General features: G+C 32.2%; 1 protein-coding gene across 3 annotated transcripts in view; it reads right to left on the minus strand.

Annotated features, from left to right (window-relative positions):
• Positions 1-18409, minus strand: part of Gnpda2 (glucosamine-6-phosphate deaminase 2) — a 40949-nt gene extending 22540 nt beyond the window's left edge. For all 3 annotated transcript variants that reach the window (XM_021722772.3, XM_005319962.4, XM_040292489.2), the window contains exons 1-6: positions 18280-18409; positions 15557-15718; positions 11592-11693; positions 10459-10641; positions 5147-5331; positions 689-863 (exon numbers count right to left, since the gene is read on the minus strand). In XM_021722772.3, the coding sequence (XP_021578447.1) occupies positions 689-863; positions 5147-5331; positions 10459-10641; positions 11592-11693; positions 15557-15680 (769 nt within the window). In that variant the 5' untranslated portion in view covers positions 15681-15718; positions 18280-18409. The remainder of the gene's footprint in view (positions 1-688; positions 864-5146; positions 5332-10458; positions 10642-11591; positions 11694-15556; positions 15719-18279) is intronic.
• Between the last annotated feature and the right edge of the window lie 279 nt (positions 18410-18688).

Raw genomic sequence — 18688 nt, forward strand, 5'->3', positions numbered from 1 at the left:
ATCCATTATGTCAAGTATATGCAGTTTTTTTTTTTTTTATACACAGAAAGACTTACTGAACTAGACTACAGAAAAAAGCAAAAGGAAAATCATCACACAGGATTGTGGGAAATCAAACTCTATCTGCAGAGTTTATTCCATACTCTTTCAAATTTAGTGCCATTATAACTTTAATCTACAGGAATATATTGGTTTGGAATTATTAAAATTAAATGAGACAGTGGGAGACCCATCTTAACCATGAATTAGGTTCTAGGTAGAGGGTTAAGATGGAACTTGTAAATATAAAAACAAACCCAGAAAAGACAAAGATAGACTTCCTGTAGGGTTATTTACTATGGTAAATTCAGTATAAAAGTAAAATATTTTCCGAAATTTGGGATTTCAACAGTTGGGTTTACTGAAAATACAAGTAAAGACATCTCTCTCTCTCTCTCTCTCTCTCTCTCTCTCTCTCACACACACACACACACACACACACACACACACACACACACACACAGGGAACCTACTCTGAAAGCCACTATTATCTGAGGTGAGAATTTTTATCCATTGAAAAAACTGGCCATTGTATCAGCACAATTCCAGTTTTCAACAGGCCACAGTGTAGAATTAAACCCAGTCACATTAAATTCTGTCATCTATAACAGAACATCTCAAAACATTGCTTTTTATATTCAATGCTCACCTTTAAAGTATTTCACAGTTTTAACTCTTAACTCTAAAGTAGCATCTTCATCACATACAAAAATAGTTCGGGGATGCTGCTGGAAAGCTGAAACAGTCCACATGTGATTGACTCCTTCTTCTATTGCTTTGTACAGGGCAAATGCCTTGTGTGCACCTGTTATGAGGATCATCACCTAAAAAGTGATGAATATAACTTGTTAATTAATAGTTTAATTTTGTTCCTGATGAGTAGGCAACTCTGACATCTAAGTGCATATTATTATAATGGTGGATACTGATGTGTAAAAGATACCTGGGAGGATCAAGAAAAAGGGTATGTCTTGCAAAAGAAGAATTATGGGTCTTCAAAAAATTTACATAATTTGGAATGATACACCAAATTGTTCTACTCCAGATACTATTACAGAAAATCAGAAAGACTATAAAACAATAGATATTTAAAGTGTTTAAGATCATTTCATTGACCATGTATGATTATCCAAAGTTGTTTCAAACAAAAACTGAACTTAAAGAGAATTAGGGATCCACTTACTCACAGGAGTTGCCTTTTAGGCACATATGCCTGAAACTTAAAATTTAGAAAAAAACCAAGTTCATGCTCCTAAATTCCTAACTGCCTATGAAATAATTCAAAGAACATATGTAACTCTAAGTGTATATGTATGTCAAAATGAATCTTCCCTTTATCATTTTTTAGGAGCAAGTCAATCTGATTTTACAACTTAGAATATACACATGAATATATTAATGTTATGAATCCTTACATAATTTGCCTTATAATTAAAAACATTAGATATTTGCAGTTCTAAAATACGTATAACATCATACACATTTTATACACATATATGTGCATATTTTATAACTAGGAGGAAATGAAACACTAATGGATCAGAATATTACAACATTTCTTTTTTATCACAATTTACTATTCAGTTTTCACTGTGAAGATATATCTTGATTAAACCCAAGTCCATGAATATATTAAGATATGTATGGATTTCCACTAATTTTTTTAATTGATAAATCTTATTCTTATGTATAGGTATACAAGCTCAACAAAAGAATTTAATGTATCTATAAAGCATTCATCTCTTAAAACATTCATCTTTTAAAACAGTAATTAACTATATTTGATATAATAAGATAAATAAAACATTAACTAATGAATATGTAAATTAGTTTTTCTTGCTGGGCATTAATAGCCAATGTGTTCTTTAAAGACTGATGCATGTATTACGGAAGGAACTCTGTAATAATACAGGTTACTGAAGAAAAACACTGGTGATTCTTATGCATGAACTGACGTTTGAGAATCAATGATCAGGCAGATATTGCAATGATATAGCCTCATGCTACTTAAATAATAAATGTATTGCATTAACACTATTTTAAAAGGTTATGAGACAAGCAGATTTGGGTGATAGTTCACATTTAAACAATCATTCCATCAACAAGTAGATATTTATAGCTTATAAAACTATTTTTAATCCATTGTATCCATTCCTAGTAGATATTTAAATCAAAAATGCAATTTTTAATATGTGAGGAAATTAAGGATTAAATATTTACCTAGGAAGAAACAGGAAGCAGAAAATACATGATTTTCAGATTTTCATTTCTAAATTCTTACCCACCATACAGCCTGAAGATGGCAAGGATGCCAGAAGATGAGATACAGAAAGAAACTATTGTACTCAATATATAAAATATATACAATATGTACAATACATAAAATGTAATAAAGCATAATGGTGACATGATGTAACACTCTCTGGGGGAGTTGAGGAAAGTTTTAGAGGAGCTCCTCTAGAAAATCAAGTTTAAGAATAAATACAAAATCTCTATATACAGGATCCTTTCAAACAGTTAAGGAGTAGTCAATAAAAAGCTAAAAGTTTGGTAAGGATGGAGCACAAGGAAATGAAAGGAAATAGCTGGACACTGGACACTGAAGTCAAAGACTTTTATGCTAAACAAAGAGGCTAGATTTGATCCTGTGATGGAATAATAGAGACTCACAATTACACAGATAAATAATAAACTGAACAATGTTTTTGATAAACTTATCCAGGAAGTAATATAGTGAATAGGATAGGTGAAGACTGGACACAAGCATGATTTAGGATGGGACTTGCAGAGAAGATGGTAATTTCAGTAATTAAGAAATCATTGATAATCTGTGTGACTTTCGGTAAGGAAGTGAAAAGCTGATTTTAAGTTTTATTGGCTTTGCTTTAATTCGTAAGAATAACTATGCAAATAATTACAACTAATAAAATAATTCTAAAGATGTTACAATAGCTAAAAGTACTTGTGTCTTTGGGGGGGATTATCTTCATAATATATGGCACTAATTTTTAAATATAATTTAGTAAAAACAAATTTTAATCATTTTTTTAAAATTTTTTGGTACTTGTAATTGAATCCAGGGGCACTTAACCACTGAGCTATATCCCCTAACCCCTTTTTGTATTTTATTAGAGACAGGATCTCACTGAGTTGCTTAGGGCCTCCTTAAGTTGCTGAGACGGACTTTGAACTCGAGATTCCCCTGCCTCAGCCTCTCAAGCTGCTGAGATTACAAACTTGAGTCACCGCACCTGACCCAAATTTCCTTTCCAGGTAAATTGGCTTTGAAAAATAGTCAAAAGTCAACAAAAATCATTTCTAGTGGTTCAGGTAGATAAACAATCTGTAGTGAATAGGACCAATTTTGTCCAAAATGGATTGTGAACCTAAGTATTTCATTCAAACTATTCCCAGCAGTTGCTTAATACCTATTATGTGACAGACAGTATGAAGGAGTACATATACATGCCTCATAAATTCATGCAGAGTATAAATTAGTGAAAAAACAGATATTAAATCAGTAAATATACGAAAATAATTACAAATTATGACAAGTGCTACCTAAAGGAAAATATCAGAGTGGTATGACAAAATAAGAGAAAATAATTTTGCCTATGAGTATGATGATAAAGAGAAAAACATGAAAATTAAATGGTGCAGTGTTGGCCATGCAAGGAATGGAAAAGAGCATTCTAGATATAGTGTCATTGTGAAGACCCCAAAGCAAGGAAAGAGTTTGATAATTGAGGCTATTAGCCTATGAGGTTCCTAATCTAGTTGAAATTTCCAAAATCTTAATGAAATATGAAATAACTTCTAAGGTGTGTTCAGAAGATCCTCATTATCTGAGCTGCCATGATGTGAATATGTATATCAATGAATTCACTACTTGAATTCAGTTCTATATTTAAATCTTTCCACTTAACAGTAGCTAAGTGAATGTGCTATTAAAGAAAATGACACGAAAGAAAAAGGAAAAGAGAATATGAATAAATTAAAGCATTATAATTAAAGATAGAAAAAAATCAATAAATAAAAAAACTTGCTTCAAAAGAATGCTATGAAAAAAGTCAAAGAACTAAGATAGGTCCTAAGCAAAATGACATAGCCCTGGAATAGTTTTATAATGATAATTTCCAGTTATACTTAGAAAAAAATGCTGTTAGGTGAATGACATCATAATTTTGTTGGAAAAATTGATTCAAAGTAGGAGGAAAAATCAGTATTTGAATATTCTGTTCATTCTAAAAATAAACATAAGAATTGGATTAAAACATATCTTGTTAAATGTTAGAAAACTTTGTTTCATTTTTCAGAAATAAAATTGTTCTAAAATGTTTTTTCTAACTTATTTACTATAAATTTCATTCATTAAAAGACATTTTTCAAATACTTATGATATTTAGATGAGAAATACCCATATTTCAATGATAATTCTATTTATATGTTCAAGTCTAAGTATAATTAAAATAGACTTTTTAATAATACTTTGTCCACTTTGAGCTATCCAATCTGGCTACCAGAAAATAACTGATTTCTAGGCTTCCACATAATTTAACCACTAATAATCATAAACTGACTATAATTTTTCCTGTTATTCTCAAGGAAGGTAATGACAAATGAATTTTAAAAACTTAAAAATTTGACAGGGTCTACTTTTCAGAGCATGTGCATTAAATTTAGAATAGATCTAGGATTCGATGGGTTCCTTTTCAGCTAGAAACTAACTGGTCTATCCTCTATGTATACTAAATCATCCTGAGAACTCCACATTATACAGTGGGCTACCACTGCATCTGTCCCAGCATCCTTTCACAAAACTGTTTACTTCAATTAAAAACAAACCATGTGATTGCTTAAGATTTTAGGACCTCCAACTGTGAAGCAGTACCTCAAAAAAAGGTGCTGCTAATTCTTTATAGCTCCAAAAGATAAAGTTAGTTGATTTCTAAATCTAACTGTGAGACTGACAAAAAAGCTGAACACTAAAAAAAAAAAAAAAAAACACTAAAAAAGAGAATGTGACTAAATATCAATCATTCTGCATGACAATTACTCCAAAATACATAAACATCAAAATAATATATAAAGAACATAGAATTCTTACTTCTCTAGCATCCATCACTGTCCCCACACCAACAGTGAGGGCCATAGTTGGCACTTTTGACAAATCTCCATCAAAATATTTAGCATTTGCCAAAATGGTATCCATTGCTAGAGTCTTTAATCTTGTCCTTGACACTAAACTGGATCCTGGCTCATTGAAAGCGATATGACCATCTGGACCAATTCCTTTAAAAAGAAATACACACATACCAAAAAAAAAAAATTATTATTTTTCTCTCATTTAAATTGTCTCAAGATTTAACACGGTTGTATGAGCAAAAATTCATAACACACTTACCTTGTCACAATTTATAGCAGAAATATACTGCATTAAAATGTGTTTCTGCATTTCATTCAATAAAATATTTCCATTTTTTTCTATAAGCATAACATTGATCTGGTATGATTCTAATAACAGCAGTAAAATTAAGTACTACCTTAATAACAATTCATAACAGTATTTTCACATACATCATCACAACATATGTGTAACAATCTTATGAGATGACAAGATTAGGCATAACTATTTCCTTCAAGTCCTTCACTTTTTATTAACACAGACAGAAATCTTTGATGCTTAAGGTAAATAAGAGACTCATTTAAGATCATAATTTGGTAAATACAAACTCAAATTCAAGTCTTCTGATTCCTAACACAGTGTTGTTGTTTTTTTAAACTGGGAATTGAACCCAGGGTGCTTAATTACTGAACCATGTCCCCAGCCCTTTTTATATTTTATTTAGAAACAGGACCTCACTGAGCTGCTTAGGGCCTAAGTTGCTGAGGCTGGCTTTGAACTTGCAATCCTTCTGCTTCAGCCTCCCAAGCCACTGGGATTACAGATGTGCACCACCACGCCTGGCTAACCAAGTGGTCTTTATACTCACACTTTAGTCCAGAAGGGGCAATAAACTAGTAGAATCTGTGTAGTATAGTTTCCTCAATTAAAACAATGTATACATTGGACAAGATAATATTTTTATTGCAAATATAATGCAACCAAAATATCACTAATTCTGCACTGTAATCACACCAAAATATATAAGCATCAAAAAAAAAAAAAAAAGAAAGAAAGAAAGAAAAGAAACTATTAGGAGAGTATTTTTTTTCAAACATTTTTCACTATAATCTATGTCAATAACATTTGACACTATAATGTACACATACACACATATCACACACACACACACACACACACACACACACACACACATCTATCTAAAATATAATTAAAACAACAACAACAAAAAATCACACAGAACTATTCTCAGTCTTAGTGGGAGAATTTCCCAGCCCAAATCAAGGTAAAATATGACATAGAATAACCTAGTTTTAAAGAATGATGAATAAATAAATAAGCTGTTAAGCAAATATAGACCACCAAAGCACAAAAAATCCAGGAAATTTTAATGTGGGGACATACCTTTTTAATGTGAGGACACACATGTGATAAATATGCATATTTTTTCAACTATTAAGTAAATATTTGCATCTAAAAATGTTTTAATTATAATTGTAAATTTCTAGGTTCCTAATAAAATTATTTCTTAGATATACATATATTTATATTTACATCTATATTTACATGTGTAAAGAGGAAAGGATGGAACCAGGAGAATAAAAGCTTCAAAAGAAAAAAAAAAAACGGTTAAGTGTACTAAGATCAACACTGGAGCTCTCACTGGTGATTTGGGCCATATAAAAGTGTGCAGCTAAGCTGAAGCTATGAGCATAGTTAACAGAAAAGCCTTGACACATTTGTTTACTGGACATGGATAACTCAAAAACTAAGGTCTCTGATTACATATATTATATATGTACACTTAAAATATACATATACACACGTATATAATTCGGCTAATTACTCTTTGGTCTTTAGGTCTAAAGTGAGATATCAGCATCTATATGAAACATCTCAAAAATTCACTGTGTGGATTATATATATGTCTTTCCTATGTTATTATAGTTCTGTGGGTAGTATGTAAAGTTCAGGAGAACAATATATTACATATAGGAGGTACTAAATAGATAATGGCTGAATAAATGAATGGATAATTTTTATTTTTTGGCAGACTCAGTAGTTTCTCCCACTTGTTGCTCTACTTCCCTCACCACAAGGGAACAATTATCATTTCCTATGTCCCTTTTAGATAGAGATTATTGTCTAGATATAAGCACTTGCCCCAAGATAAACAAATCTATAACTGCTCTCCATATTAGAATCTTGACCTGGAATACAAAAAAAAAAAATCAGAAGACATCTAGAATTGAGGCACAGGATGAGAGCACTACAGAGAAAAGATTGATGAGTTCTTACTTTTGAGATCTTAGGTTCTCTGATTCTTATTTTTCCAAAGACTTATTTTTTCCAAAAACTTATTGTTTCAACTCTTCCTTCGGTTTTGAGTTGCCTCAGAATCATTCCAACTAATTCACTTCTGGTCCCATTAGTCTGTCCATATCACTGGCAACCAAAGAATTCACTCATGTAACCAAAAAAACAAAAGGTTGGAAGTTTTTCCTACTGTTTTCACTTAAAAAAAATACTTTGAGATATTTCTTATGTTAATATATTTTATTTAGAAAATGCCACGTTTGTGTATCTTGTTACTTGGGTACGTTAAGAAGTCATGTTATACTTTACCCTCTCTTTGAACACTTTTGCCATTAGAGGAAGAATAAGAACTTTTAAGAAGATGTACTTCCTCGTTTCTCTTTTTTACCAAGAGAAGAAAACTCCTGCTCTAATTCCCTGGAGTAGATTAACATTCTTCAGCTCTTCTAAGTTCTGTTTCCAATTCAGAGGGGAGGAGGAGAAAACCCCATTCTGGCTTCAAGCCAACCTGCAATCTCTAGTCCAACTTTACCTTTAATAAAGCTGATATTTTGATCCCATTTGGCACAGTTCTTAAGTGTTTTTATTAACCAAACCCTGGAACAAAAGAAGGGTAAGTGGTAAGACCCTGATATCAAGCCTCATCTTGAAAAGTCCAATGATAACAAACCTAGATCAACAAAGGAAAAGAATCAAATGAGATTCTTTCATGAATACATATCTAATAAATAGGTTATCCCAAGTAGAAGAAGAAAATTTAGTAAGCTAACCTTTCTCTTTTCATGCAGAGTAATTATAGACTTTAGATGGTATATGGACAATGTCAGACCTGGGTTTATCAGACTATAGTGAGGTTGTTAATGGAGGAGACAAGGGAACTCTCTGAAAAAGTTTTTTTGTTTTTTTTCCCCCTCTTTCTCTTTTTTCTTCTTTTTTGGTGTGGGGGAGATGACTATAGAAAGCTTAAGACAACCTGGTTTTAAAAAATCTATTTTTTTTAAGTAGTCAGTGATAACTATAAAAAATTATAATTCATGCTCAATCTACTTTGAAAGGAAAACTGAGGTGCTGTAGTGAGGAAACCTTCCCAAAACATTTATCTAAAAAAACATATGAGAAATGACTTAGAGCTATATGGAATGAAAAGTGTTCTATCAAAATCTGGGATAAGTGAGCTACTGTTTTTAAAATTACACTAAGCTACGAATGCTTTCTGGAAAGATGGCAAAGAACAAAATAGGGAGATCTTATCACATTTTTAAACTCGACTTCCTGGCACTAGATTCTTATATAAGGTCAATAAATTAACAAGGAAAATAAAATTCCACAATGAAGACATTTTTTTTCCATGTTTAATAAGCAACCTCTAACAGCTAACAACCTCTAACAACTATAACTGCTTTCTTTGGCCCAAAGAAATAAGTGAAAACAATTCTCAATAAAAGTAAGATAAACAGGTTAGGTCAGTGATTCTACTTCAGTTTGGTATGGAGTTTAGATAATCTAAAGCGTGGATGGTTAGTATACTCCCTAAACATTCTCAAACATTTATTGTCTCTGGTGCAAATGGTAATTATGTCAAAATGATCCATATGTATAAAACTGGAACATGTAAGCACTCCTTTAAGGTTTGCTTAAGTAATACTAGGAAATTTTATTTAAAACATATATAACTTTCTATTTTGAAAAACAAAATAGTTTAACTTGGATTCTTGCTCATATAAATAGACATTCTATCTACACAAGAAAATAAATGATATATTTCCTCAAAGATTTTTTTATCTTATTCAGTAACCTGTCACTAATTTAATAAAAACCTCAGGAGAGAGAACTATGTCAGCAGCTGTAGTTTAGAAAAAAGAACAAGACTGAAGAAATAACTACAGAGCATCAATATATATTAAGCTCTGTTTCAAATATGTTATGGTGTGATTAATTTTCACAGATTTTGGAACAGTTAATATTAATCTTATTTATAAACACAGTGAACTTCAATAAACTTACCATGGACATGCAGAGAGCAAGTGGCCAAAATAGGATGTAAATTTATATCTCACAGCAAAACCCAATTTTGCAACCAACTACATCAAACATACTCAATTATTCCAATCATAAACTAACATATTTCCAATTCATGTAATTATGAGTGTTTTTCTAATAAGTAAATTATAAAATATATATATTCTGATAGGTAATATATGTTAATTTAAAGCATTAGTATTTTAGTTGAATACTAAAAACTCTAGTGAAAATAATTTTGGCTTTAGCTTAGTTGATACACTATTCAGATGGCAACTGGCTAGATGTCTCAGATGCTTTGTACTGATAATAGAAAATCATGTTATTACAAAGGAAGACATTCCTATTTTTAGTACATTATGCATACACACATACACACACACATATAAAAAATATATATTTATATACACACATAAATTATAAGTGAAATTTGGTCAATTTAATATTCATACACTGGAATTTATTAAAATTATTACATAGTTTAACTCATACTATCTAAAGGTTGATGATAAATAAAAAGACTTAGATCATTGTAATCTGATTTTTCTTAGTGAGATGAAACAATTTAAGTGACCTGCTACAATCTACCCATTTCTTATGCAAACTTTTAGATTCAACTCTAATTTGATAAATAGGCTGCACTGGAGTATTAAATATTAAAGATAAAGCTATCATTTAGGAAGTAAACGGGTCATTCATTTTTTATGATGTGGTAAACTATCAAACTTAAAGAGATAATTAGAAAACTATAACAGGGATTGGGACCTACCTCTCAAAATATAATTTAAGCAATTCTGAACATTTACTATTAGAATTTTAAGATTATGTTTGATGAAAATTAAAAAATGGAAGTCAGGCTATTTCTGAGTATTATACAAAGTTAAGATTTTTTTTTAAATTTTAAAATACTAATTCAAGAATTAAAAACCAAATAATTAGTGGCAAAATTGTTTACATACCTCCAACAAAGAGATCAATTCCTCCAGCTTCTTTTATTTTCTTTTCAAATGCATCACATTCTGCTTGTAAATCTGCAGCGTTTCCATCAAGGATATGAGCATTGTTAGGATCTATATCAATATGCTTAAAAAAGTTATTCCACATATAAGAATGGTAGCTTTCAGGATGATTTCTTGGAAGTCCTAAATGAATTTAATAAACAAAAGTAACTATTTCCAGAAGTAAAGCTTTTTCACACTGTATTTAATTTAAAAATATTTTTAATGTGGAATGCCTGCTTGTTATGTGCCCAGTATTATAACATACCCCAGGTATGTAGTAACACAATAATACACCCATGGAAATATTATTATCCTCATTTTATAGATGAGCAAGTAAAATAGAGGGGTAGTAGCTCACAGAGGGGTTGGAATACAAACACAGGCAGTGTAGGCCATGTGTACTTAATCACTATACATTTCTTGAACACATGAAGTTTTCAGCAGTGAAGCTAATTTACTAAATTAAATTTATTAAATTAATGTTTATTAAATTAACTAAATTTGTTAAATTAACTCTTCAACTAAATGTTGGCTATGTTACTACTCTATTCCTCCCATATCTATGAAAAGTATATTGAATCATAATAATTTGTGGGGCTATCACTTATGTTTCTGTTAAAAGTGTATTCCTATATTTATATTTTAACAGAATTTCTATGAATCAGAGATCTTCCCAGTTAAGCAAGATAACACTCAATACATTATTAAAAAAAAAAGCTTCACAGTTACATATGGTTTTTAATCTGAAACATATATTTTACTAATTACTTTTACATACATTAATTTATCCTCACATCACTAGTTTTAACTGTGCCTTAAGGGAAAAAAGAGAGAGAAAAAGAGACCATAAAATGTGAATGGATTGGCTCAAAGTTGCATGACTGGTAAGTGGCCAGTCATGTATTCTCCTCTTGTATTCTTGCTACTATATGTGTTATCCACATAAAAAATACAAATTTTTATGTGAATTCCCAATCTCAACATGAAGTGGTATATTCCTATTATATTCAAGACATAAATTAAATATATATATTTTCTAAAAATATATTCATTTAATTAAAAACATAATATGTAATTCAAGAAGAGCTTACCTACATATTCATCCATGTTAAAAGTCTTCACATATTTAAAAGAAAGGTCTCCACTCTTGTGATATTCTATTAGTTTTTTATAACATCCTAAAGGTGTACTCCCTAAAATAGATAAAGATTCCATTTTCTAACATAACTTGAAAATTCATCTTAAAAAACATTTCTATATGCTTACTTCAATTCTTAACTGTATTCTGTATTTTTAATTTATTAGGCAATTATTAATCTAAATACATACCCAATTAACAAATATACATTATCTTCTTTACAAGCTACCTTGTAAAGAGCATATTTGAATTAAAAGAAAACTAAACATCCCAGTTTTTGAAAAATGAAATAAAATAAACTCAAGTTCTAGTATAAATTGATACATAAATAGGAAAGTGTTGACCATTTAACAAAAAAGAGAACTAGTGCTAAATTTAAGTACTGCCCCTACAGTGAATTTTGAAATTGAGAGTAAGGAGCTTTAGCCCTACAGCTTTTTAACTGGAGTTCCTGTTTTTCATTTCCTGTTATCTTTAGCACATATCAACTAAAATGTGTAAATAAGAATCAGAAGTGTTAAGTATTTAAAACAGAGAGAACTTCTAGGAAATGGAATCTTGGCAGTGAGTGCTTGATTTTAGTTTTTTTTTTAACTATTTATTTTTTAGCTGTAGATAGACACAATAACTTTATTTGATTTTTATGTGGTGCTGAGTATCAAACCCAGTGCCTCACCCATGCTAGGCAAGCACTCTATCACTGAGCCACAACCCCAGCCCCTGATTTTAGTTTTTATAATGCGATTCTTTTATATGTTTTATAAAATTAATTGATATTTGAAAAGAGATTTGTTTGTTGGTGATTCATGATATGACACAATGAAGAAATAGATTTAGCCAATTGCAAATGGTCTCCTTCATTGTTTTCTAAATTTGCTCTATTTTTTTCATGTTAGATTGACAGCACTCTAAAACAACTAATCTGACCTTCCCAATTCTGATTGGAGTATTGGTTCCTAGTACAACCATCACCAGAAAGAAAATACAAAACCTACATATAAAATATATACCCAAGTAGCATGTAAAAGTTTGTTAGAAATTAACAGTCTCTGAACAACAACAACAAAAATCAAATAAAAAGAGGAAATTTGGGTGTAAAAAACTGCAAGGGGGCGCGGGGGTGGGGGGGGTGGGGGGGTGGGGGTGGGGGTGGGGGGTGGGGCATGCTCTCCTAGCATGCCTGAGGCACTGGGTTCCATCTTCAGCACCACATAAAAATAAAATAAAGATACTGTGTCCACTTAAAACTAAAAAATAAATTTAAAAACCTCAAAAAACAAAAAGCTGCCTCTCATTTGAGATGACAGTTATGACAGTTATAGAAATGGCTATAAATAATAAACACCACAAAGTTTAAAAAAAACCAGAAAAATAATAGATAATGAATCTTGTTTTTTCATTGTTAAGAGAATTAGAAGAGTTCCTTAAGAATATATGAATAAAAAAGTGAGAAACTGTCACAATGATAAGGACAAAAAACACATTCATTTTCTACTTTTTAATCTAGATAAACGAATGAAAGATATGGTACAGAGGGAACTGGTTAAGGGAATTAACAAAATTAATATTTTGTTTGCTATTGTTATTTAGTAACATTTAGCAAGTCCTCACTATAATTCAGATCAAATAGAGATTACCAGAATTTTTTTCTGTATGATAAGAACTGGTAATATAGGGATAACTAAGAACAAAATAACCATGACACAAAGAAAATCTTAAATAACCTAAAAGAAGTCTAATCAAAAAGATTATAGTGTTGCTAGTTGGGAAAATTATTAAAAAAAAAAAAACAGATGGCATTTTAATTAACTCTTTAAAAAAGTCTGAAATTCTGACAAAGGGAACAGCACAGTTGTGATTGAAAACAGACCAGAGACAGGGGAGGAGGCCCAAAGACATTATCTTTTGTTTTTACACATCACCTTATGTAAATCTCACACCCTTGGGAAACTGACACTATCTTTCTCATTCTGAGGATGAAAGAAATGAGTAAAAAAGAGAAGAATTTGCCAAATATCAAATGGCTGTGAAGTCAGAGATTGAAATCTAGATCTGTCTAGTTTCAAATCTCCTGGGTTCCACTATATACCATGCTAGCAACATGAATGGAAATGAAGCAAAGAAGTCAGCAAATTTAGGCCTATTCTTTGAACTACAGGCAGTTCAATTCACCGGTCAATTCGGTGTTTGGGAATGGTGGGAATAAGGTTGGGAGGCAGGTCAAGTTCTCAGTATGCAGACCTTTAAATTTCAAGCCCATTAATGTCACTTCAGTAAATATATACTGAAGAGCTATTCCCCAGCAATTGTGCTGGGTGAGAGAATAATTATTCTATAGCATGTTAGCTGCAATCACATATATTTATGTTCAAATTTTAAAAGCAGGAAGGAGAACATAATTATCATGTCAATAGTCAATGAAAATGAATAGGGGAAAACATCAATAAGAGTTATCCAGAAATACTCCCCTTGTAAGAGCATTACTAAGCAGTTACATTACCAAAATTGAAGCTAAAGTTGTAGATCTATATACATAAAAATATGTTTAGCACTGCTAGCATTTAAAATTCTGAAGTTTTTCTGTTTCCAAATTCAAATAAGTATTTACTTCTGCATGATAATTAAGACAATGTGATGGGCACAGTTAGGCTTAAAGTAACCCAGGATAACAGTAGACAAACTGATACTGTGAAGTCACATTCAATGACCATCTCACATTACAGAACTGAGGGTGCTGCTGTAAGTGTACAGTACTGTTGTGCATAATTTAAAAAAAAAAAAAAATCCCCCTCTGCTGTTCTCACCAAGATCTACTGCCCCAGACCAAAAAGGAAAAAGCAAAACAATAAACAAAATCAACTTGAGAAATATTAGTCATGCAAATCACCAAAGCAGAAAACATCTGTGATTAACTTTTATGTAGTTGGAATGTATAGGAGGAGGAACAGGAGAAAATTGTCTATTTGATTAAAACATTATGAGAGCCTTGAATTTATAGAGTATTCAGTATGCAGGGGACTTATGGACATACTAACTTAGTTGAGCCTCCAAACAGCATTTTAAGTTATTATTATTCCTACCCTTCTTACAGATAAGGAAACAAGTGTAGTTATATAAAATAACTGCCTTGAAATAACCAAGAAGTGGTTCTGACTCTAGGTATAACACCCTATGCAAAGTCAAAGGTTAAAAATACCAAATGAAGAGCCATAAGATCAAATGGCACACTTCCTGGTCATTTTTTAAGACAAGACTTAACAGAAAACTGAATTCAATAATTATAATTAATGTTTTGTTTATTCTGTGATAAAGAAATAACAGTCTTATAATTTTTCAATTATAACATTCTATATTTGAAGGAAAATAAATAATAAAAGGCTAATAAGAGATGATGACAGGTGATGTAAAATTAAGAAGCAACAATACATACTTAGGTACCTCCTGTGATTAATAAGAAAGGTAAGGTATTAAGAAATTGTATTAATAGTGAAAATAATGCTCCTAAAAACAAATAACTTATAAAAATGAACACAAAAATATAATGATCAAAATTTGTTAGGAAATTCCCTACTGCATTTCCGAACAGTAGGTAAAACAGAATTTTTTAAAAATAGTAATAAAATGTAGATACTAGATTATATATAATATATATACTAGATACTAGGTTAGACTAGATAATAGACTATACTAGATACTAGATTATATATATATGCATATATATGCGTATATATATATATATATATATATATATATATATATAAAATACTAGATTATATATAAACTTCTGACATAAAGCCATTAGGTTCAATCAGTGTTATGGCAAGAAATGAACAGAAAAAATATTTTACTAAGAGAAGCTTTACAATTTCACAATCTTAGATAACCTGGGTATCTAAAATTTAAAAAGTGGTTTATTACCTGTTGGTAAGCCCAGTGTAAAGTATCTGTCCTGTCCAGGTTTGAACTGAATGATGCGATTACAGATGTATTTGGCTGCCCATTCACTAGCCAAGTCATAATTATCAAGAATCACAAGCCTCATTATAGTGATACACAGCTTCCAACACAAGAAGTTCCAACCTGAGAAAAATCCATTGTAGAGCACTTTAAGTATTTTATAGACACTCAAATAGAAGTGTAATATATTGATGATTTTAAAAAGGGAATTATTAAGAAGAACATGATTTTAGGTTACTTGCTAAAACTCAGGGCATAACAGAATAACCAAATCTCTTTTCTGTTAAACAATGTTTAAATCCCACTACTCAGAAATAATTCTCATCGATAGGTATATATCATTGCAGATACCAATGCAAATAAATAATTTTTAAGAATGAGATAATATTAGACATGCTACTTTTAATAAAAAGCAAATAAACAGAAGAAAACAAAGTAAACTAAAGAAACTGCTGAACTGGGGGGGATGCTTCACAAAAACCAATTTGAGGTTTTAAAATATTAAAGAAAAATTATTATATGGATACTGAAATGAGTTATGGATTGATCTATCATGAAAATGTGGATTTTAGCATTTTTAACACTAATTCACATCTCTTGATTTATGCAGAAATGTGATTTTTATATAGCAAAGATTTATAACATATACACAATATTCTATATTAATTCTTAGATTTTAATTCTTAGTTTTATATTTAAATGGGTCATTCATTAATACCAATCCTTTTGACATGGCTTCAGCATTACTGAGTTCTGCACCCACACACTTTTCAGAGTATTAAGTCAAATGTTTTAAATTAATAAGTCAAAAAATATCTTATTTCAATGAATATAGTTAGAATTCTGACAAAACAATAAAAACTATGACCAGCATAATCTAGAATTCTAGCATAATAAGATGTAAATAGCATTTATACTGTCAAATTCAGCCAAACAAATGGACTCATCTTCTTTTTATCAATAACCTAATATTAAAAATAATTTTATAATCACATCAAAAAAGGAAAAATAATTGCTGGCTGATATGATCATCAAAGATACATATTTACTTCTAAGAAGAATAGTCTGCAAGCTTTTAATAAAAAGAAAAAAAAAGTTGTAAGGAGCAGGAAGGACATTAGATCTTTTCAAGTTTCTTCTACGTCCTGGGCATACTATTTTCTTAGCTTATCCAGTTTATGAAAATCTACTATATGCTAAGCACTATGCTTGGTTCAATAGACACAAAGGCCATAGAAACAATAATTCCTGAGGTTGAAATTATCATCCTTTCTTTTCAAATGAAGAAAACTGCAACTCTAAGAGGTTTATTGCTAAAGTTCTTAAAGCTATTAAATAGTTTTAGACAGAGGTGGAGGTGTATGTGATTCAAAGACTGGTTCTCCAAATATGCCATATTGGTTGAGAATCACTTAAGATGTTTATTAAAAATACAGATACTTAGGCCCCTCTTCCTAGGCAGTGTTTCAACATATGTGAAATGGGAGCCTAAGAAAGCTGCAGATATATCATAGGTGATTCTTAGAATTGGGTTAAATTTGAAAAAAAGAACACAATATATTTAATTGCAAAAAGATTCAAGCAAGTCTCTCAAAGCAAGGTATAGGCAAGTGTTTGTTCCCCCCTCCCTCCTCCCGTTTTGGGGGAGCACTGGGGACTGAACCATTGAGCATCTTAACACTAAACCTCATCGACAGTCCTTTTTTTAAATTTGAGATGGGTCTACATTGCTCACGCTGGTCTTGAATCTGCAATCCTCCTGCTTCAGCTTCCAAAGTCACTGGGATTACAGGTGTGGACCACCACACCCGGCTTGTTTGTTTACTTGTAACTCTCTACAGGGCATAGACTTCACCTCCAAAAGTCCTAAACAAATCACCTCACCCAGAGGAAAGAAAGTCTTCAAAATTTTAAGATGTGCCCTTTTCGGTTTTTGCCAGTCTTCAGAGATCCAAACTGCTGGGGCTTCATGGAATTCTCCAGTATTGTGACCAGAAGGCATTTAAAAAAACAATACAGCACCAGCCCTTCCAGCAGGTGCTGATTCATTTCTGATGTGCATCAGTTAGGGAACTGGCAGCTGAACACAAACCTGTGAACTTGAGAGCTGGATGGGAACTTCTATAACACTTAAGTTACACTGCTAGTTAGTGGAATGGCCAGAACAAGAATCTAGACATCTCTGTTCTAAGCTTCTCCCTACTGCACCCTGTACCTGATCTGAAAAGGTTTCTGAAGCTTGGACCAGAAAAGCAGCATGGGCGGCCTGGCCATACCGGCAGGCGCAGGATCCTGAAGAGCTGGGAGAAGCAGCGGAGAAGCCTGTGGCTTCTCCGGACCGTGAGGTCTGCAGCCCACCTCAAATGCGTGACTGGCTGGGCCCAGTCATTCCGCAAACTACAGCGAATGCAAATGAGGATGGCTGTTACGAATTTCTAAAAATGTCGGGAGAAGAGTCCTGAGAAAGGCGCGCGAGAGAAGGGGACAAGGAATTGGTGTCCCAATTCCGGAGAGAACGACCAGACAGGTTCGAAAGGGTCTAGGCCGGGGAACCACAGGTCCCCAGCCCCGAGCCTCTAGGGACCCCAACCCGGCCCTGGTCTATCAAGGCACAAAGCTCCACAGGCTAACCGCTAGCCAGGTCCCCGCCCAAGTTCCCTCCTAGGACCGATCCCCCAACTCACCAGCGGACTCTCCGGCTTTTCCGAGGCTGGAACAGCGGGAAACAGCAGCACTCAGCAACCCGCGAGCGACCCCAGCCGGCACTGGGAGGGCGAAGCCCGAGGACCCGGATGCAGATGAGACCCAGCTAAGGGAGCGGAGTCCTGCGCATGCGCACTGCCTCGGAGCTTCTGGTTGGAACAGCAGGTTTAGTGCGGACTAACCACTTCCTACCTGGCGGTCTTGGGTTCCTGGGGTATTCTGTAGACACTGGTTTCATTTTTTTTCCCTCTTCTTTCTTTTTTTGTTTCTCTTGCCTCTCAGAGATTGAACTGCATTAGATTCCTTAAATTTATAATATTTATGATATTTCCCATGCAGGACAATAATGCTCATAGATTAATTTTTAAAATAATGGGCAGTATGAATTCA

Source organism: Ictidomys tridecemlineatus, chromosome 9, assembly GCF_052094955.1.
Source record: "Ictidomys tridecemlineatus isolate mIctTri1 chromosome 9, mIctTri1.hap1, whole genome shotgun sequence".
NCBI lineage: Eukaryota > Metazoa > Chordata > Mammalia > Rodentia > Sciuridae > Ictidomys > Ictidomys tridecemlineatus.